Source organism: Mauremys reevesii, linkage group 15 (assembly GCF_016161935.1).
Source record: "Mauremys reevesii isolate NIE-2019 linkage group 15, ASM1616193v1, whole genome shotgun sequence".
In the NCBI taxonomy this organism is placed as follows: Eukaryota; Metazoa; Chordata; order Testudines; family Geoemydidae; genus Mauremys; species Mauremys reevesii.
The window spans coordinates 7589771-7612450 of record NC_052637.1 but is presented as its reverse complement, the minus strand read 5'-3'; the positions used below and the strand labels follow the sequence as shown (position 1 = coordinate 7612450).

Sequence of the window (22680 nt, the reverse complement as noted above, 5' to 3'; positions counted from 1 at the left end):
GTCCAGACGCCGCGGGATTGAAGTCCGCGGCTCCAAGGTCAACTCTGCCACCGCCGTTTGCAGTGGTGGAGTACCGGAGTCGACCGGAGCGCGCAGGGAGTTCGAACTATCGCGTCCAGATTAGACGCGATAGTTCAAACTCCGAGAAGTCAAACTCACCGCGTCGACCCGGCAGGTAAGTGTAGACTAGCCCTTAAGTAGTCTTGCTTGCCAGGTTACTGGTAGCTAAAAGGGCCCTGGGTCAGAGCCTGGTAGAGTGGGAGGGCCCAGACTCCCCTTCCCACAACCCCCTTGGCAGTCCGGGGTTGTGGCTGTGACCACTAGGCCACGCTTCCCAACCAGACCCTGAGTACAAACCATTATTGGCCTTCTGCAGTGTCCAGCCCCTCTCCACTGGACGCTCAGAAATTCCCAGGTAAGCCGTCCCCAAAGGGACAATACCAGCTTGTTTGATTCAATTGAGGATCAGCCCCAGTATAACCTCACAGCACTGAGATATATATTTTAGTGAAAACAAACAGGAATTTATCAACAAAGACTAAGATTTAACCTTGTGACTTTATCTGATAAAATGTGACTATGTAGATCATCATTGCTACTCCTGTTACATAATTGCAACAGATCTGGTACAAAGTGCGTCAAGGAAAGTTTCAATAGAATGCAAAAGAAGCGAGTCTTGGCCCAGCTGGAAAAAGAAGCCAAAGCGGGAGCCAAGCAAGATGAAGAAAGAGCCAGAGAAGCTGACAGGATGTGTATGGAACAGCTGGCTGCTGAGCAGAGGCTTCACCAGATGCAACAAGAAACTGCCAGGCTTAAGCTCCAAATCAAAAAAGCAATGGAAGAACAGAAGAAACTATCATCTCGGAAGTCCAGTTTATACCAATGTTGCTATGCTGTTTGATCATGAGAGATATGTTTACCCGGGGTGATGTCGTAACCCAGCCTCAGAGCAAGTATGAATGTGACTCTTCTGTCTTATCTGCGACTAACAGGGAGATATGTGGATACCTGAGCGCTCGGTCGTCGCATGGGGCTCTCCACACTTCAGACCTCCCTGCACATACTCAAGGAGGTGGGGTCATCCTTATCACCCACCTCTCGGGTGTTCCTTGAGCAGGTCCTGTGAGAGGGTGCTCTCTGCTCACCCCAGGCCCTCTGGACATTTTCATCGGGTCCCAGTCCTGTGAGATGCCTCTTCTCCATAACCCGATCCGGCTGCATGTCCTTGCTTCCGAACAACACTGAGGGAACAACTTTACAAGCTTGTGCTCCACATGTTTCACTTCCTCACCCTCGTATCCTGCCCCGTTACCGCAAGGTGGGACTTTCTACCACCGGTAGAGGGTTAGGAACCCCGGTGAGACAGCCTATAGTCCAGCCTGGTCCCACGGCCCACCGTGAATATCGGTTGGAGGCTCCTTCATGAAGCTGTGAGCATGAGTGTGTACCTGGCACAGTTCACCCCCATTCCTTACGCCTGCCCATTTTACAGCGTGAGGGAGAACCTGGTGCACACCTATCTAGAATGTGTCCGGTTGCAGCCCCTATTCTGGCTCCTCCAGAATCTCCTCTCAGGGGCGGCAGGTTATATGGGCTCATGGTGCCCGAGCACCAGGAATATTCAAGGCTGGGGGCTGTGCTCCACCAATATTTGGAGCTGGGTTTCTCCCCTGGCCCTGCCTGGAGCGGACCCTGCCCCCCGCCCTGGAGCGTTGTCCCCCCACCATCTCGGAGGTTTCCTGCCTGAAAAAAAAAACAGCCCAAACAGCCTGTTCCTCTCTCTTGCTTGTGCTGCTGGCTGCCTGCCGCTGCTTCTGCCTAAGGCTACAGAGAGCAGCGGGGGGCAGATGGTTGGAGCACCTCAGGAGGGGGAGGGGAGAGAGGAGGGGGGAGGAGGCACGCACGTGCTTGGGAGCCCTCTCTCCAGTTCCCGGCACCCACCTGGAGGAGACGCCAAGGGGACTTCCGGCCAGGAGACGGACATCTGGGGTGACCCTCACTCACCTGAGCAGCTGCTGGGGCTTTGGTGATGTTTGGCCCTGTGAGCCACCCCCACCCCTCCGCAACCCCCACTCTTGCCCAGTGCTGAGCAAGGGGCAGCCCCATCCCCAGTGGGGCTGGGGTGAGGGGCAGCAGGCTGCAGCAGGGGAGGAAGGAAGCCGCATGTGATGGCAGCCCCCCCAGCACCCACCCGCAGGGGAGATGGGGGAGGGGAGCTTCCTAGACCTGAGCACATGGGGCTTGGGTGAATTTTGTGACACCTTGCCCCCCCCTGCAACCACCCTACAGTCCCCACTCCTGCCCCATGCTGGGCAAGGGGCAGCCCCATCCCCAGGGAGGCTTATGTGAGGGGCAGCAGCAGGGGAGGCCACACGTGATGGCAACCCCCATCCCCAGTACCCGCCATAGGGGAGGCGAGTGGGCTTTCTGGACCTGAGAGAGGGCCTAGGAGCATGTGCAGTGACCGTGGTGTGGAGGGAGTGTGCTGGGGAGGAGAGGTCTCTCCCCTGGAGCTTGCTGCTGGTTTTTAATGTCCCTAAGAACTAGGAAACAAAAATCAAACATAGACTTTGCTTTCTTTGATAAAAGTAATAAAACGGTTAGCGATGTTAAATTAATCCTTTAAAAAACAAAACCCAAGGAGGTTAAATAAAGCCCAGAGGGCTCTGAGTAAAAACCACAACGACTACAAAACAGCTGCAAAGACGTTTTTATACACTAAAATAAATTCCTTTTCTCTGCTTTTCTTGTATACAGTAAACAGCTTCGGCAAACACAGAACTCGTACATGTGGAAAGGAAACATGGATGCCATGGAAACAAACCCTGCTGCCAGTGGCGCGCGGGGGGGGGGGGGGGGGAGAGTACTTTCTGGCCCTAGTCCTGGGGCAGCCTGTCTGCACCCCAAGTTCCTTATCCCCAGCCCTGCCCCACCCCAGAGCCTGTACCCTCAGCACCCCAACCCTGAGCACCCTCCTGCACTGTGAACCTCTCATCCCTAGTCCCACCCCAGAGCCCTCACCTGAGGGGGAAAACATGCAACTTAAATTTGGTGGTCAATTTGGAGTATCATTGTGTTTAGCACAATACTTGATTATTTTACACCCTTCAAAGTATATAACTAGTCGTATACAGGTGTTACAAAATGGGAATGTTCTTAATGTTTTCTCTGAATACTGTGTGGGGCCTCAGTTTCCCCTACGCATTTCTCAAGAATCTAGATGGTGGGATAAGGGGGTGTGATTGTTGTAGAGCCCTAGAGGGCCAGTGTGATGCTGTCTGCACAGAGAATGGCCGACACCCTGTCTCCGGGCAACTGATGGCCTGGGCCACTCTCCTGCAAGCTGCCAACTGAAGGTGTTGGAGAACAAAGAGATCAGGTGGCCTCCTAATGCCTGGAAAAGAGACAAAGGCCAGAGGAGGGAGTGTCAGTGCCTGTGCGGACTTCTGGGAAGCGCATGGTGTGGAAGGGGATGCTGGGATGCTTTGGAACCACTCCATACAAAGCCAGTCAGGACTCTGGGGGAGCCTCTTCTCTCTGAGTAGACTGTCCCCAGGGCAAGAAGCTTACACCTTCCTGGGTCTGACCTCAGAGCATTCAGCCCTTCCACACCGTGTGCTTTCCGCAGCGAGTGTGCCCAGGCAGGTCGTGGGGCAACCAGGGGTTCCTGCACCCCAACTCTTCAGTCAAACATGACTCTCAGCCAGCCGGTAAAACAGAAGGTTATTATACGACAGGATCACAGTCTAAAACAGAGCTTGTAGATACAGAAAACAGGACCCCTCAGTCAGGTCCATCTTGGAGGGTGGGGAGCCTAGACCCAAGTTCTGGGCCTCTCCCCATTTCCCCAGCCAGCTCCAAACCGACACTCCCTCCTCTGGCCTTTGTGTCTCTTCTGGACAAGGAGGCCACCTGATCTCTTTGTCCCCAACACCTTCAGTTGGCACCTTGCAGGGGAAACTGAGGCATGCACACAGGATTCAGAGAAAACATTAAGAACATTCCCACTTTGTCACAACAGGTGCAACAAAATTTAATACCGTATATTGAAGCAGGCAAGTGCTGCTTCTGACTTCCACTTTTAATTGACCCTTGTAATCTTGTGGTGCCGATGCATTGTAGTTTCATTTTATATCGGCTTACAGGGCGGGAGCGGGGGTGGGCACCACCGTTTTGGACACCACCAAAAATTATACAAACCTGTCGCCCATGCTTCTCTTGAGGTTCTGGCTGCACTTTACCCCACACCTCTTTATATATTCACACCTTGTCCGTGGCCCCACGAAGTCACTAAATCTTGTCAACATCCTCCTGGCACTGGTCAAAGTGGCCATTTACAATCCCAGGGGGAAGATGCTGGCCGAGGGGGCGCTCTGCCACCATTAAAGGCCCACACTTTGCATAATTACAATAGGCCCTCAGAGTGACATTTTATATTTCTAGTTTCAGGTACAAGAGTGATACTTTTATACAAATAGGATGATCACACTCAGTAAATTATAAGCTTTGTGATGATATCTCACGAGACCTTTTGCATGAAGCATATTCCAGTTACATTATATTCACCATAATTTCATATAGAGTGCGTCACCTCCTGGAATTTCCAGTAAGACCAGCCTGAGCCATCCCGAGCCGCCTGCCCAGGCTGTCCAGAGGAGGAACACGGTGAGCAGCAGGAACCTCCGGCAGGTAGAGGTGGAGTGGAGGAAGGACTCACAGGCAGTGGGGGTCTCAGGGAAGGGTCCTGAAGCAGGGAGGGGAAGAGGCAGAGCGCAGGCAGGACAACCACAGCCCAGGCCTCTCCTGGCCTATTATACCTTCTGCTCTAGTCTGAACCTGAGCTGCCAGAGCGCTGGGGGAGGCTTTTTTTTTTCCCAAGCTTCTCCCACTGACAGCTGCTGCCAAGCAGATACACTCAAGCAGCATTTCTCAAATTTGGCCACCAGGGGCTTTTCTTGCTGCCACAGCCTCCTAGGCCATGACTGGGGGGGTGTAAAGCAGCTGCCCTCTCCCTCAGGGCCGTCAGCAGGGGTTGAGCCGAGCCTCTTTCTGCAGCCACAAACGCCAGAGGATCAGGCAGCCGGTGTGAGGTCCCATCTTGTCGGGGGCGGTGGGGCTCCGGTTTCCGGGTGGCAGGCGGCAGGCTACAACCATGGGGCTTTGGGCTGGGCTCCAGCCCCGGGATCAACCATCCCACCACCCACCCATCCATCGCTCCTGGCCCCCGCTGCCACCTCCAGCCCCAGGCTCCAGCCCTACGGTATCAAGCTCTGGACCTCTGCTGCAGGGCTTTGAGCCCTGGGCTCACCACTACCCCTGTTGCCGCTGGCCCCCGCTGCCTCTCTACCCACTTCCCATCTCGGGCTTAATTTTCCCCCCAGTTTGCTGAGTCTGTGTAAGCAGGCGTGGCTCTAACAAAAAAAAAAAGAGCGCCGCCCTGCCCCTCCCTGAGCGCCCGGTCGCACTGCCCAAGTCCCCGCCATCCCAGCGCCGTGCCCCCCCAAGTCCCCGCCCCCCCCCCCCAATTGTCACACGGCCCAAGTCCTCGCCCCCCCAGCGCAGCCAGGCCAAACCAAAAACAACAAAAACAAACCCGATCGCCGCCCCCTCCCAAGGTGCCGCCCCAAGCACGTGCTTGGTAGGCTGGTGCCTGGAGCCGGCCCTGTGTGTAAGTCTGTTGTGAAAAGCGATATTTGTGTGTTTGTTAATCGCTTTTTGCTGCCTCCCAGCTCGCTAGCAAGTCTGCTGCTGTGAAACACAGAATTAACAAACGTACAAACATCACTTTTCACAGAAGCAGACTTACAAGCTAGCAAGTCTTTTAAATAAAAAGCAACCAAAAAAAGCAAGAGAAACAACAATTAACAAAAGAGAAGAACATGCGAAGCACCTTATTTGTGACAGGTTTCAGAGTCGTAGCTGTGTTAGTCTGTATCAGCAAAAACAAGGAGGAGTCCTTGAGATGAACAAATTTATTTGGGCATAAGCTTTCGTGGGCTGGAACCCACTTCATCGGCTGCATGGAGTAAAAATACAGGAGCAGGTATAAATACATGAAAGGATGGGGGTTGCTTTACCAAGCGTGAGGTCAATCTAATACTAATTTCTCCTTATTGTTCTTGTCACACCTTCTTGTCAACTGTCTGTAATTGGCCACTCTCTTACCACTTCAAAAGTTACTTTTCCTCCCTTGGTATTCTGCTGTTAATTGATTTATCTTGTTAGACTGACTTCACACTTGGTAGAACAACCCCCCCACACCACCACCATGCTTTCATGTATTTATATCTGCTCCTGTATTTTCACTCCATCCATCAGATGAAGTGGGTTTTAGCTCACAAAAGCTTATGCCCAAATAAATGTGTAACTGTCTAACGTGCCACAAGGACGCCTCGTTGTTTTCACCTTATTTGTGTTTCTATTCTGTGTAGGTCCAGTAAAGAATAGAGGCAACTGTACATTATTTTTATTATGGAGTCTGCAAAAGAAACCCAACATTAATAAATTACCAGGCTATGGGCATGGGTATGTGCATATTTATTTGTTTATCCTAAAGTTAAGTATCTTAGGAAAAATTGTCAGAGTAGCCACCAGCAAAAGTTGGTGGCCGTACTCTGAGGTTACCAAAAAATTGTAGTGCGAACCCCTGCGCTAGAGAGCGTACAGTGTTGCAGCTGCACCAGTAGCCAAAACCTAAGACTGCTCCTAATATCTTGATCTGGTTTTGGCCTAGCAACATGAGGCCCTGCACTTAACCTGATGGCCCTGCTCTGTTTCGATGGCTGCATCTGATCAATTCCAACAATGCAGGGGATTGTCTGGGCGCCCATCAGGAGAAGGTGGATGATTTTGGAAAACAAGGAGGGGGAAATAGGGGACTATCTTGAGTGGGCAGAGCACCAGTCCCTGACCCAGAGCAACAGGAGCTTCTCTGCCAACATCCAGGTGCCCCACGGCCCCGGGGAGCTGCAATCAGTGCCCACATTGGGGAGCAAGCTGGGAGGGGGGCAGAAGGGATCCTTGGGAAGAACCCAGGGACAAAACACGGAAAGCACCATGACCAGAGTGAGGGGAGCAGAGCTGGTAGCTCCAGTCCAAAGCCGGTAGCCAGTGAGTGCGGTGTGGAGACAAGACACCAGTTCTGACCATCTGCTCCCCGTGCCAGTCTGTTACCAGAGCGTCCCTGACTCCCCATCACGCCTGGATCCTCTGGAACAACCTGAGTCTCCCTAGAAACCTCCCTTCTACCCCATCCCTGGGATCTGCCTGGATCCTTTCTGTCCCCCCATCAGTGATTTCCCTACACCCACCCTGAATATCCCCAGCACCCCCCCCCCAGTTTTGTGAGCTAGTTACATACCAATTTAGTGACTGGAAATCTGAATTTAAACTGAAACATTAACACACACTTTAAAAGCTTATACAGTGTATGATAAAATATGTGTATCTGAACAAGTATAATAGATTTGAAAAGTATGAACATAGACTAGCTTCCTTGCTTCCTTGTACTACTGTTGTTTTTTATGATGTCAGTGCATTCATTTCGGTGATGTTGGCCAACCTAATAATTTCAAATGATGATTTGTAAGCAAAGTCTAAATGAGCTCTCCCTGACAGCGAGTGATGAGCTGGGGCTGTGAGAAAGCAGGGCAGGCATATATTTATATTCACACACATCTCTACCTAGGTATCCAGCAAACAGAGCTGTGTTGTCCAAGTGATAGATTTTGGCTGGGGTTGGGTTACAAATCACTTGAATGTGGGGGAAATGGGGGATGAAATGTTGTTCTTATTGTATGAGTAAAGGGCAGTAGAACTGTACTTAGTCTGTGATGATTTGAAGGCATCAAGAGAGAGGGCGGGGACCTGTCCCTCACCACTGTTTAAAGACAGAGCTGATTAGGCTCCAATAGATTGTATTTTGTTTTGTTAAGTGACCACTGCAGCTAAAATCACTGACAATCAGGTCTAAGTGCTTAGTCCTGTTGTGGGAACAGTGTTCCTGTGGATACAGTGTTTTTGTGTAAGAGACAACCCAGCCTGCACTAGCGCCAGCGAGTGAGGTTCCCACACTGAGAGCTCAGCTGAAATCACTGAGAGCTGGTGGAACATCAAGAGACCAACTCGCAGAGGTCACAGTGGCAGGTGGCAGCAGAAGGTGACTGCGCAGGGCCATTGGCAACAGAGCGGTGGAGTGAACGGTGGCACAATGAACAGACATGGCCAGAGCGAACAGTGAGCAGCTGAAGGAACAAGCAAGGTGCCTTCTTGTCCCCCACCTGGAAGGTGTACTCACGTGAAAGCACCTCTGAACTCTGAGTCTCCACTGACCAAGGACAACACCGGTGAGTGGAGTGCGGTGGAGGGAAAAGTGAGGGGCATGTTAAATAAACATTTGTTTGTTGGACTATATTTTAGTCACTTTGCTCCAGAATGCTAGATTTGTGACTGGGAATGGAAACTTATATAAATATGTTTCCTAGTAGGACAAGATTTTTAAAATGCATTATTTGCCAAGGTTGTTATCTCACATTGTTGCTATCTTGGGAGGTCATTATGTTGGGGAGTTTCTGTATTAAACATTTTTATTATAATAATTAATTTTTACATAAGAATGGTAGTACTGGGTCAGACCAATGGTCCATATAGTCCGGTATCCTGTCTTACAGCAGTGGTCAAAGCCAGGTGCTTCAGAGTGAATGAACAGAACAGGTAATCAACATCAAGTGACCATCCCCTGTTGTCCATTCCCAGCTTCTGGCAAACAGGCTAGGGACACTCAGAGCATGGTATTGCATCCCTCCCATCCTGGCTAATAGCCACAGATGGACTTGTTCTCCAGGAATTTATCTAGTTCTTTTTATAATCCTGTTATAGTTTTGGTCTTCACAGCATCCCCTGGCAAACAGTTCCCTGGGTTGACTTTATATTGTGTGAGGAAGTACCTCCTTTTGTTTTTAAAAAACCCGCTGCCTATTAATTTCATTGGGTGACTGCTAGTTCTTGTGTTATGTGAAGGATTAAATAACATTTCCTTATTCACTTTCTTTGCACCAGTCAAGATTTTGTAGACCTCTATCATATCCCCATTAGTCATCTCTTTTCTAAGCTGAAAATTCCCAGTCATTTTAATCTCTCCTCCTGTTTCATACCCCTCACCATTTAGTTGCCCATCTCTGTACCTTTTCTAATTCCAATATATATTTTTAGGCTGGGTGACCAGATCTGCACACACTATTCAAGGTGTGCACGTACCATGGATTTATATAGAGGCAATATGATATTTTCTGTCTTATTATCTATCTCTTTCTTAATGATTCCCAACATTGTTTGCTTTTGTGACTGCTGCTGCACATTGAGTGGATGTTTTCAGAGAACTATCCACAATGACTCCAAGATCTCTTTCATGAGTGTTAACAGCTAATTCAGATGCCATCATTTTGTATATATAGTTGAGACTGCTTTCCAATGTGCATTACTTTGCATTTATCAACATTAAATTTCATCTGCCATTTTTGTTGCCCAGTTACCCAGTTTTATGAGATCCCTTTGTAATTCTTCGCAGTCTGCCTGGGACTTAACTATCTTGAATAGTTTTGTATCATCTGCAAATTTTGCCACCTCACTGTTTACCCATTTTTCCAGATCATTTATGAATATGTTGAACAGTAATACTAATAGTCCCAGTACCGACCTCTCAGGGATACCACTATCTCTCTCCATTCTAACAACTGATCATTGCTCTACAGCCAAAATGCTTCTGAAATAAATGTAGTCAAACTTTACTAATTCTGGGTCACTGAGAATGAAAAGGATGCTTAAAATTGTTGATTGGCTCTAATTTTCAAGTTATGCTATTGGGTCAGTATATACGACCCTTGACTTGGGAATGGTGGAGGATAAGTGAGTTATAAAGGGAAGGGATCTCAATTTAAACCAGAAATGACTAAAATACATCTTTGACTGGATCTATGAATAAATCTATGACTGGGTTTGGACAGTACTTGCTTGTTAGGCAAAACAATGAATGATGCAATCTGAAGCTGGTATTGTGTCATACATGATATGAATTGCATCATGTTATTCCTAGAAGTCATGGATGATGCAATCATAACGAAGCTTACATCACTCTGCTGAACAAATTGCCCTGTATCAGCTCTAGAAATCATACAGTGTCGTGCTCTCTTATTTGTCAGTGTTTGATTTTGCAAAGGGACCCATTTCTCTTTAGCCAAAGTGAGCAGAGATGCCTCATACTTGTGTGAACAGTGCAGATAACTTCTGCTATGTTTGTGGTGAAGTGACTTTTGCATCACAAATCGCAGTATAACCACTATGGTTAAGAAAGCCTATCACCTTTATTTTGGCTGCAAAATTGGAGATCAGGACAAGAGGTGGGCCCCACACATATGCTGCAACACTTGTGCAACAAATCTTCGCCAGTGGTTGAACAGGAAAAGGAAATCTATGCCTTTTGCAGTGCCAATGATTTGGAGAGACCCAACAGATCATACCAGCAATTGTTACTTCTGCATGGTGCCTCCAGTTGGGAAAGGTGTGTCAAAGAAGAAAAAGTGGACTGTGCATGATCCAAACATTCCATCAGCTATACGTCCAGTACCCCATAGAGAAGGACTGCCGGTTCCTGATGCACCAGAATCATTCTCACTTGAGTCAGACGAGGAAGAGGGAGAGGATGAAACTTCTGGTCCTGAACCATCAATGTCAAAGGACCCACATTTTCTCCCATTCTCCTCCTCTGAACCACACCTCATAACACAAAGTGAACTGAATGACCTTGTCAGGGATATGGAACTACTCAAGAGTAAGGCAGAGCTGTTGGGCTCCAGACTACAGCAGTGGAATCTCCTGGCAGGTGATGTTAGGGTTTCCATGTTCCGTGACCGTCAAAAGGATCTTGTCCCATTCTTCTTCATAGAAGGTGATCTTGTAGCCTGCAACAACATTGATGGTGTGATGGCAGCCCTCAACATCGTTCACGATCCAGATGAGTGGAGACTGTTCATTGATTCATCGAAGACGAGTCTTAATGCTGTTTTACTGCATAATGGCAATGTTTTGCCATCAATGCCAGTTGGTCATGCAGTCCATATGAAGGAAACCTATGACAACATGAAACAACTTTTGAGGTTCATAAACTATGACCAACATCAGTGGCAGCTTTGTGGCGATTTGAAGGTTGTTGCTCTCTTGCTTGGTTTGCAGACTGGATACACAAAGTACTGCTGTTTTCTCTGTGAATGGGATAGTCGTGCAAGAGATTCCCACTACATCAAGAAAGACTGGCCACTCCGACAGTCATTGGAGCCTGGGAGGAAAAGTGTTCAGCATCCGCCACTTGTTGAATCAAGGAAGATTTTGTTACCACCCTTAAACATCAAGCTGGGTCTGATGAAGAACTTTGTCAAGGCCATTGAAAAAACACAAGCAGCTTTCAAGTACCTCCGTGGAAAATTTCCAAGGTGAAGTGAAGCTAAGATAAAGGAAGGTGTCTTTGTTGGTCCTCAGATTCGTGAACTTCTTCGAGATGATGCATGTGACCATGCACTGCGTGGCAAGGAAAAGACGGCATGGAAAGCCTTCCAGTTAGTGGCAATAAATTTTCTCGGAAACAACAAGGCAGACAACTACAGGTTGTTGGTGGAAAACCTCCTCAAGGCATACAAAAGCCTTGGTTGCAACATGTCACTAAAGATACATTTTTTGCACTCTCATCTAGATTTTTTTCCACCGAACTGCGGAGCAGTGAGCGACGAGCACGGCGAGCGATTTCACCAGGACATAGCAACAATGGAGAAATGCTATCAGGGCAAATGGAGCCCATCAGTGCTTGCAGACTATTGCTGGACAGTGACAAGAGATGCTCCATTTAATGAATACAAGAGACTAGCCAAGAAGCGCCGAGTAGACACTGAATAGGACTTAACTATGTACATAATAGTTTTTTGCCTTTTGTTTCATAATAAATTTTATTTATATAACCCTTTTGCTGATTTTTAAAGTGTTACATAAACAGGACAGGTGAAATATTATCATGTAAAGCAACCATAAACACATGAAAAGACCTAGGTTTACAATTTATGATTAAAACTCTACTATCTACACAATATACATAGACATCAAATGTAAAAACTTAAATACCTTAGAAACAGTAGCCAATCAGTTGTTTTAATTGTCATATTTGAATTCAGCACATCAAAATACATACTAAATAGCACATTTTATCTCTGAAGCAGACGACTTCTCAAAAATTGTAGACCAGTGTAATTTATTCCTACCCTTTGTTTCCCATCTTTTAACCGGTTACTGATTCATGAGAGGACTTTCCTCTTATGCCATGATGGCTTACTTTTCAAAAGTCAATTTAAATTAAATACTTTTTTTAATGTATATATTTTTAGAAATCTAAAGCTGTTATGTGTTTTGGTGTAACTTGCATTATTCTTATGTTAAATTTGCATTATCTGAAAAAAACATTTACTTTATTCAAATCTTTTTTATTTATCTCATTGGTCCTGACACCCCCCTGTAAATTCGAACACCCCCCCGCCCATTTCAATGCCTGGGGAAACCACTGCCCCGCATTGATCCTGTAGTTTCTAGGCGGGATGTCTACATAGCGCTGGGAGAAACTGCTGGGGCTGGGGCAGAGGCTGCAGCGCGCTCCGTTGATCGCTAGGACCCAGGAGCAGCCGGGAGGCGGCTCCGGGCAGCGAGCGCTGGGCTCCGGCCCGGCCGCAGGAAGTGACTCGCAGCCGCTGCGGTGACTCTGGCTCCCAGGCTCCTGGCGAGATCCCCGAGCCCCGGGGGGCGGCTGGTGCTGGGAGCCCGGAGCCCTGGCTGCAGCCGGGAGAGGGGAATCTCCAGCAGGGCCCTTCCCGCTGCTCCCCCCCAGGAGCCTCTCCCAGGGCAGAGCCCCCAGCCCGGCCCGGCCCCTGCCCCGGGGGGTCCCGCTCGGAGGGAAGGTGAGAGAGACCCGCCCCCCCCACCCCCCGGCACCCCCGGGCTGCAGGGGGAGGTTTGGCCCCAGGCTGCTCCCAGCGGAGCTGGCTGCGATTCCCGCCCGGGGCCCGGGAAAGCTGCCGCCAGCCCCGGTGGGGGCGGGGCGGGGGGAGCTCTGCTGGGCCGTGCTGGGGGTGAGACAGACCCACGGGAGGGGTGGGGATTGCGGGGGGGAGCCGGGAGGGGGCTGAAGATAAGGGGGAATGGGGGGGTGGAGAGGGTGTGTGAGGCCGGTGTACGGGGGGAGCGGGGGCAGGAGGGGGGCAGGGGCGGTGGTTGCACTGAAGGGAGGTTGGGGCGATGCAGGGTGATCGGGGCAGGGGGGGATTATGGGGCTGATGAGAACGAGGCTGGACTGGAGGGTGCAGGTTCTGGGATGGAGTTTTGGTGCTTTGTGCAGGCTGCAGCAGGAGGGGAGGGAGTCGGAGGGGGTGAGGGGTGCAGGCTCTGGGAGGGCGTTTGGGGGCAGGAGAGGGTGTGTGGGAAGGGGGGGTGCAGGCCAGAGGAGGGGTGACAGGGTTCCCTCACCACTCTGAACTCTGGGATACAGAGGCGGGGACCCGCAAGACCCTCTACGCTTATTTCTACCAGTTTGTTGCCGGCCCAAAAGGCCTGAGGCAGTAAACAGTGATTCGTTGCCCGGTTTGCTTCGCTTCAATAAACACACCAAGGTGGAGAAGCAATTCAAAGTTTATTTGAGCCCAAATAAGGTGCATGGGAGACATAACAATCTCAAATCCTGCACACAGATGTAAGCTGTGTTTCCCTTTTTATACATGATTTTAGCTAGGCATTTTTATTACCGCCCACTATTCTCCCCCTTCCTCTAATCCCCTCCCATATAGTAGACACATTGTATAGCTAGCAATTACATTAAGCAAGTTAAATCATTCTTGATAGTAAACAATTCATCTCGTTAGTAACTTTTCAAGGCTGTTAGCTTGGTTTACTTTTGGATTTATTACTTTGCTCCCCCCCTCCCCCTAAGCCAGATACAAACAGGCTTTCAGAGTTGCACTGATAAGGAGCAGGTTTCAGAGTAGCAGCCGTGTTAGTCTGTATCCGCAAAAAAAACAGGAGTACTTGTGGCACCTTAAAGACTAACAAATTTATTTAAGCATGAGCTTTCGTGAGCTACAGCTCACTTCTTCGGATGAAGTGAGCTGTAGCTCACGAAAGCTCATGCTTAAATAAATTTGTTAGTCTTTAAGGTGCCACAAGTACTCCTGATAAGGAGCAGTTACACATTCCATTCTTAATTCTGACTTGCAAGGTTAATCAGAGTCCAACATGGAAGTGGTTTGGGCAAACATAGCACCAACCTGGGCTCATTCAGGCCTGGCACAGAAAGGCCTCATTAACACTGTGGTTTTCCACCCTCCTGTGTTACCTAGGGCTATGCCTAATGACACCAACAAGTTTTAAGTTAAAAACTTCCCCAAGGCGCAAATTCTTCCTTGTCCTTAGACAGTACTGCTGCTCCCACCAAGTGAGTTAGACAAAGATTCAGGAAAAGAACCACTTGGGGTTCCTGTTCCCCCAAATATCCCCCCAAGCTCCTTCACCCCCTTTCCTGGGGAGGCTTGAGAGTAACTAAGGTGAGCACAGACCAGCCCCTTGGGTTTTAGGACACCAATCCGATTCTTAAAAACAGAACTTTTATTACAAAGAGAAAAAGGAGAAGAAACACCTCTGTGAAATCAGGATGGAAGGTAATTTTACAGGGTAATAAGAATTAAAACACAGAGGATTTCCCTCTAGGCAAAACTTAAAAGTTACAAAAAGCCGGGAATAAACCTCCCTCTTAGCATATAGAAAATTCACAAGCTAAAACAAAAGATACTCGAACGCATTTCCTTGCTATTACTTGCATCTAATATTACAGAAATAGCATCATTTCATTAGGAACAGGAATACTTGCTTAGTTTCTCTCTTTGTCTTTAGAGAGAAGGGGCACAGAACAAAGCCTCTCCCCCCCCCCCCCATTTGAAAGTATCTTCTTTCCCCATCTTCTTTCCTCTGGTCAGGTGCCAACCAGGGCTCCCTGCAGTGGCCCAGGCTCCCTGTGCAGGTGTTATCACTGCTGGGCTTCCAGCCTGGCCAGGGAGCAGGACCACAGAGGAAAGAGGTGGAGCAGGGGGGCCTTGGGGAGAGGCGGGACGGGGCTCCTGCATGTGTCCCACTTTTGCCTTTAGAAAAGGTGGTCACCCAGAGATAGGGGCTGGTAGGAGTTTTACCCAAAGGACTGAGAATTTACCAGGCAAATGTCCACCCAGAATCCCCCCACACCCTGTTTCCAATTTCATATTTATGTTTAAAGACAATCTCCTTATTTGGGGGGGACTGACTCCTGGGCTGACAGCACTGAACAGGGGCTGGTCTGATTTCTGCGCAGGATTCAGTGTCCAACCAGAGTCACTGTGAGCCGCAAGGAGCGGAATTGGGGTTTGGTTCAGGTTCAGTGGCAGTCGGTGTGTTTGGTTCTGGTTCAGTTACCAGGAGATCCCTAGAAAGGGGAAGGGGGTTGAGAGTGAGCCCTGTGGCTTCCTTCAGTGGGGAACTGAGTTTGGGGCATGGCGCCTGCCTCAGGTGGGGCAATGGGAGGGAGGAGCTGCCTCAAGGGGTGGGTACAGGTGAGAAGAGGCCTGTCTAAGGGGAAGAAGACTTGAGCAGCCTGTTTCCTTGAGCTTGAAGAGTTAATGGAACTTCTGGGACAGGGAGCCCCCACTTCTCTCCCCCATCTCTCCCTGCTCCTGTGGGCTGCCCCCTTCTCTTCTCCTACTGGGACAGGCCTTTCCGGTAGCGATCACATGCCTGGGGGTTGTTTTGGTGTCTTCTTTTATAATGAGGGAGATCAGAGTAGGTTTTATTTGATTTTGATAAATATTGAGCTGGAAAATTGCGGACATTTCATTTCAACTGGCAGCCGTTTTTTCCAAGTTCAATTCAGATTCAGGTTCGCTGAGGAAGAATAAAAATGATGTTTTAAGTCTGGTTCCAGTTCAGTTAAGCAGATCAGTTCGCCCTGGTTCTCTGGGTCTGTTTTGGTGTGAGTCCAGGTGGGCAAATGCTGCTGAATTGTCCTCATAAGGGGTTGGGGGGCTGGTTACTGCTAAGGCAGAGGAGGCAGGTGTCTGTCTCTGTCTGCTCATGATTAAGGCTGTGAGTTTGTCACAGGAGGTCATGGAAGCTAGAAGCTTAGGAAGGGAGATGTCACCGCTTCTGCGAAGCTGGGTAGGGAGCCTGGGAGCCCTACCAACTCTGCACCCCAGCACCAGCGGGGGTCCTGGGCCACTCCCACCCAATCACCCACAGCGCCCCCTAGACCGCTGCCCCGATCACCCGCGTAGCTCCCCGGCCGCTAACACCCAGCACCCACAGTTCCTCCCCCCCCCTCGGGCAATCCCCCTGACCATTCACATTCTCCCCAGCACCCATGCCCTCCCCACCGAGCACTCCCAAGATTTTGTCTGGGGTATAATACAAGTCATGGACAGATCATGAGCCGTGAAATTTTGTTTACAGCCTGTGACCTGTGCATGAGTTTTACTAAAATTATCCGTGACTCTAAGGGGGCCTTAGCCATGATATTAGGGCCTGGAAGCTGCCTCCTGCATTTTGATCTGCACTTTGATTTGACTGAGCAGCTACTGCTCCCACAGCAGGGTCTTTGCCAAGGGGAGACCTTCATTAACCCCCTTCTGTGTCCAACGGGAGGAGGGGAGAGAGCACAGCTTTCTCCGGTGGGTGGAACCAGCCCCTGGGGCAGCCTCGGGCTCTGCCCACACCAGCCCCTGAGCCGGAGCCTGCAGGTGATGGGGAGACCCGGGGGAAAGGGCTGGGGCCGGGCAGGACAGTGACTCTGCACAAAGGGCCCCGTTCAGGGACCTGCTGGTGAGTTTGTACTGGAGGGGGAGGGGCTCCCCCTGTGCCTGGGGGTCCCAGAGCTGCTGCCCCCAGTGACACAGCCAGGCTCACCCTGGAGAGCCAACGCCCATGGGAACGGGACAGTCCCCAGTTCTCCCAGGCAGAGGGGGAGGGAAGGAGACAGGAAGGGGAGGGGTGAGACCGAAAGGGGCAGCAGGAGCAAGAAGTGGGGAGGGAGGTTTCCAGCTCCCAGCCCTGCCCGGATCCATTCCCTGCACCCCCTGGGCCGACTGACTCTCCTGGGAACAAGGGGAGGAGCTGACAGAGGAGAAGCCAGATCCTGCCTCTGCCTAGACCCCCCGCTGCTGGGGGGATGCGCTGCCCTCAGGGCCAGTGTTGGGGGAACCCCCCAAAGTGGCTTCTTTGATTCTGCTCTTTTCTAGCATTTGTCTTAGTGACTCTGTCCCTGGGGGTTGGGGTGGGGGGTAAACTAGGGTTTCAGGGGTTCAGTGCTGGTGGGAGGGGCTGGGCCTGTGTTGTAATAAAGTGACTGAGGGTTTTCCCACCGTGGCAAAGTCCAGAGTGTCTGTCTGCAGGGAGAGAGCGTGGGGGGAATCGGGGTGTGAAATGGACTCAAGCCCCTTCTGAAACCTCCCCCATCGCCCCTCTCTCCCCGACAGGTTGAGGAATCATGTCCACCTGTTGCTCCAGATCCTCCCGTCTTCCAGGGGACAGGGAAGGGAAATGGCTGTGATGGAGCTAGCTCAGGTAGGGGATGTTCAGGGAGCTGCAGGGGGGAGTTTCTGTAGAGGGGGAGGGGACAGGGTGTGATAAACCCGCTGGGGCATGTTCAACTTGGAGCCTGATTTTCTGAACAGGCCCTTTGGCGTGTGGGAGGAGGGAGGGACATTCCCCCATTTCTCATACAGGAAACACCCCCCTGGGCAGGGCTGGGAAAACTGAGCAGACTCCCAGTGCTGGAGCCTGACCCCACTGGCAAGAGGCTGCTGTGAAATAGGCAGGGAATCTGTTGGGATTCCTGTCCCTGTCCCCGGCTCAGAGCTCTGCTTCCCGGATCAGCCTGGGGCTGGCAGGCGTGTGGGAAATGAGAAGACCCTGCCCTGCTCCATGTGCTGGGGGGACAAGGAGCTCTCACCCACTGAAGCCTCCTTGCCCTGGCAGGGTGGGGATGGGATTCTGCTTTTCTGGGTCTCCTCCCCCATGACTACTGGGATTGTGGCTGGGGCAGCAGGCGCTGAGTGAGGGACTCTTGTTATTTCAGAGGCCGGTGACCTTCGAGGAGGTGGCTGTGTATTTCACCCAGGCGCAGGGGGCTCTACTGGACCCCGCTCAGAGAGCCCGCTACAGGGACGTCATGCAGGAGAACCATGAGACGGTGACCTCGCTGGGTAAGAGATTCCTGTGGCCTCAGCTATTGGAAGTTGTGAGGTTTGCGTATCTGACTCTGGTCAGGATCTTCTCTGGTCAGTTAGATTGGGGGAGGAGGAGGGTCGCATAGTTCACAGCTCCAGTGTGCGTAGGCCCCGACTCTGTGGGTGCTCTGCACCCTGTGGCAGCAAAGCTCCCCTGCCCTACCTCCTGCTCCTCCCCCGAGCGTGCCGGATCCCCGCCAAACAGCGGTTTGCACACTCTGGGGGGCGGGGGAGGAATGGGAACATGGCGCACTCGGGAGGATGCGGGGCCGAGACAGGGATTTGGGGAAGGAGTTAGAATAGGGGCAGAGTTGGGGCAGGGACTTTGGGGAAGGGGTTGATATGGGGGCGAGGAAGGGGTGGGTAGAGGTGGGGCAGGGCCAGGGACAGAGGCGGGGTTGAGCACCCACGGAAAAGAGGGGAAGTCGGTGCCTAAGCCACTGTGAGAGAGACTTGCATCTCCATACCCCATTCAAGGGAACAGGGGAGTCAGAAACCTAATGGACAGGCTAATTCATCCCCGTCTCTCCAGCTGTCCAGGAGCCAAAAGCAGGGGATTGTCCTGCCTGTATTTTTTCTCCTTCACACACCATTCACCTTGCTCCATCTGTGGGGAGGGCTCTCGGTGCTGCAGGCTTGGAAATAGGCAGGAGTTTAACACCCAAACTGTGTGTGTGTCAGCAAGTCCCCCAGAGCATCTACCCTGAGACCTCCTAGTGAGGGGATAACAACCCCTCCACGGCCTCGGATATCTGCTGCTCCCAAGGGCTCTGAGTTACCACAGTCCCATGTAGGGTCAGGTTAATCTCAGGGAATGTTCCTTGTGACAGATACTCTACCAATGCTCCATGTGTCTTGAGCTTGACTGATTTCACCTCCTGAGCAGGATTCCCCGTTCCCAAACCTGACCTGATCTCCCAGCTGGAACGAGAGGAAGAGCCGTGGGTCCCAGATCTCCAGGCCTCTGAGGAAAGTGTGAGCCTGAGAGGCACCTGCACAGGTGAGGAGTCAGGTAAACTGAGACAGAAACATGTGGTGAGTGAAGGAAAAAGCTGGGACTCTGAAATGTGCCATGAGCAAGAGCCCCCAGTTCTGCCCCGTCTCACCCAAGTCAGGGCTGCAGTCAGCAGGTGTTGTGTCATCAAGGCAAATATCAGTCACGGCTTCCCACCCATCCTGTTAACTGTCTGGAATTTCCTCCCTGACTTTCCTTCCCTGGGAGTGTTGGGGTGGGATGCGGAGACAGAATCCAGTGTCTCCATCTCCCCAACAGTCACAGTGTTGTGTTTTCCCTCTTTGCTATTCCCCTTTCTGTCCTTTCCCCCTGGCACAGGCAGTGACTCCTGTCTGGCTTCTCTCTCTCCCAGCAGGTGATAGGACAGTGAGTGAGAACAAGGAAGAGAATCAGCAGCAGGAAGGTCCTCAGCGAGTGGAACAGCATGAGAGGTTTTTGAGCAGAGCTGAAGGGAATTTTTCCCAGTGCTTGAAACAGGGAGAAGCCTGGGGAGATCAACACGGATCAGAGATGCAGCTGGGAAACTATCCCAGGAAGAAACTGGATGAATCCTCTGAATGTGATGGAGGATGGAAGGATCCCAAGGAAACCACCATCCAGAAGACAAGTCACAATGAAGAGAAACCCTACAAATGCCTTGACTGTGGGAAAAGATTCCATTTCAGTGCAAACCTTCTTACACATCGGAGAACCCACACAGGACAGAAGGCCTACGAATGCTTGGACTGTGGGAAGAGCTTCCGTCAGAGGTCAGGCTTTACTACACACCAGAGACTGCACACAGGAGAGAAACCCTATAAATGCTTTGGCTGTGAGAAAAGCTTCGTACACAAGTCCAGGCTTATTGTACACCAGAGAGTACACACAGGAGAAAGACCCTATATATGCCGTGAGTGTGGGAAAGCTTTTATTCAGGGCTCAGGGCTTATTAGACATGAGATCATCCACACAGGAGAGAGACCCTTTAAATGCCATGAGTGTGGGGAAAGTTTTATTCAGAACTCAAAGCTTATTACACATCAGCAAATCCACACAGGAGAGAGACCTTATAAATGCTTTGAGTGTGGGAAAGGTTTTATTCAAAATGCAGCACTTATTGAACATGAGAGAACTCACACTGGAGAGCGACCCTATGAATGCCTCGAGTGTGGGAAAAGTTTCAGTTTGAAATCAACCCTTAATGCACATCGGAAAACCCACACAGGAGAGAGACCCTATAAATGCCTTGAGTGTGGGAAATGTTTTAGTGAGAGCACAGGACTTGTTAGACATAGGAGAATCCACACAGGAGAAAGACCCTATAAATGCCAGGAGTGTGGGAAAAGTTTCAATGTGAAATCAACCCTTAATCTACATCAGAAAATGCACACAGGAGAGAGACCCCATAAATGCTTGGACTGTGGGGAAAGCTTCATTCAGAAGTCAAAGCTTAGTGAACACCAGAGAGAACATCATGGAGAGAGACCATATAAATGCCTCGACTGTGGGGAAAGTTTCCCTGACCGAAGAAAACTTACTAGACATCAGAGAATCCATACAGGAGAGAGGCCCCATAAGTGCTTTGACTGTGGGAAAAGCTTCATACACAAGTGCAGACTTGTTTTGCACCAGAAGAGAGTGCACATGGGAGAGAAACCCTTTAAATGCCATGAATGTGGGAAAGGTTTTAGTCAAAGTGATCATCTTATTACACATCAGCGAACCCACACAGGAGAGAGACCCTATGGATGCCTTGAGTGTGGGAAAACTTTCCGTTACCGCTCAAATCTTACTAGACATGGGAAAATCCACACCAGAAAGATGCATTATAAATGCCTCGACTGTGGGGAAAGCTTCAGTAAGAGCTCAGCGCTGACCAAGCATGAGAGAAGCCACAAGGGTGAGAGTCGCTAGGAATAGCTTGACTGCAGGAAAAGATTCAATTTGACTTGACACTTCAGTGACCCATGCAACAGCGAGACTTTGAATGTGGGGGAAGGTTAATTTGATGCTCCCGGAGTATCAGGCATCTGCAAATCCACACAGGGAAGAAACCTCTGAGATGTTCAGTGTGGGACATGGTGCAAGGGGAGCAAACATAATATTGGACGTCAGAGACTCCTCCACACAGCAGGGAAATTCTCTCAGTGCCCTGACTGGGGCCAGTCATGGTGACAAACCCATTTCCTCATTCCCACACACACCAGGGGTGTTTGGCTCCCAAGGATCCAGCTGCCCATCGCTGGGGTGAGGATCCAGCAGCAGCCGAGCAGCAGTTGGTCAGGGACCCTCTGGCTCTGCCTGGTCTAAGCAAACCTCGGGCAGAGGAGGAGAAGCCCCCATCAGCCCCTCTCCCCCTGCTGCAGCTCTGGCTGCTGAGCTGATGGGCCACAGATGGGGGAAGTGAGAGAGAGAAACTCCTCCAGCCGCTCCCTCTGCCTGGCTGAAGTCCCCCACTCCCTTCCCCTCCCAGCCGGGATCCCCCTGCCATGGAGATGAGGAGAAGGACACTAAGGCCAGGCCCCACCTTCACTCTACACACTGGTCCCCACCCCCCATCTTCCACCAGCCCCCAGGTTGGGCTCCCCCACTGACCTGGAGCTGTTTCCTCTATGGGGAGTGTCTCTGGTAACTCCTCCCCTCCCCGAATTCCCCAGGGCACTGGGCTCTGGGGGATCCACCATTAAGGGACCAGGGCGATGGGTTCTGGGGAGGACACTGGGGGTGGAATGGCTGGGGCTGGAGTAGCTGGGAAGCAGAGGGAGCTGGGTGCTGGGCTATCGAGTGTTTGGGGATGATGGGATCAGAGGCGAGGGAGAGCACAGGGGTAGAGAGGTGCTGCCTCATCTCTCACCTCCTGTGCCCCTTCTCCCTGCCCCCCCTGCATTCAGACAGCACCATTAGCAGAGACTGATTCCCACAGGGCCTTTAGTTGGCAGTCTGGATTTCCCACCTCTGCTACAGCAGCATCAGCCTGTGAGAGGGAAGCAGTGTTGCCTAATGGATAGAGCACTGGCCTGGGACTCAGGAGACCTAAGCTCTGTTCCCAGCGCTGCCAGCAGCTTGCGGGGTGACCTGAGACAAATCTGTGCCTTCCAGAGAGGGAATAAATGGGGAGTGATAATATCAGCCTCCGAGCGTCTGTCTAGGGCAGGAGAAGTGGTTGGGATTAGCTGGTGAGTCTCCTTTGTTCCTCCACCTCTTTTTCTAGTCTAGACTGACCCTGAGCAGTTTATTCCAATCCCCCATTAGCAAAGTGATTGTTAGAGTCACTAAGTCCCCCCTTCACAGTCAGATTGTCCCATTCCCAGACAGCCTCACATTGCTCCAGGTTCTGCTGTAAAGCATTTCACTTTTTCTGCT

The 22680-nt window shown here is 50.8% G+C and overlaps 1 protein-coding gene and 1 long non-coding RNA gene across 2 annotated transcripts in view; both read left to right on the top strand.

The window, feature by feature from the left end:
* LOC120383526 (zinc finger protein 135-like) overlaps positions 1–22680 on the top strand; it is an 83696-nt gene that overhangs the window by 30559 nt on the left and 30457 nt on the right. Inside the window, exon 3 of the mRNA XM_039501693.1 lies at positions 19691–21223. Coding sequence (XP_039357627.1) covers positions 19691–21223 — 1533 coding nt within the window. The remainder of the gene's footprint in view (positions 1–19690; positions 21224–22680) is intronic.
* Positions 12931–18230, top strand: LOC120384002. The gene is made up of 3 exons (XR_005588589.1): positions 12931–12986; positions 17571–17658; positions 18173–18230. It is a non-coding gene; the product is annotated as an uncharacterized LOC120384002 (long non-coding RNA).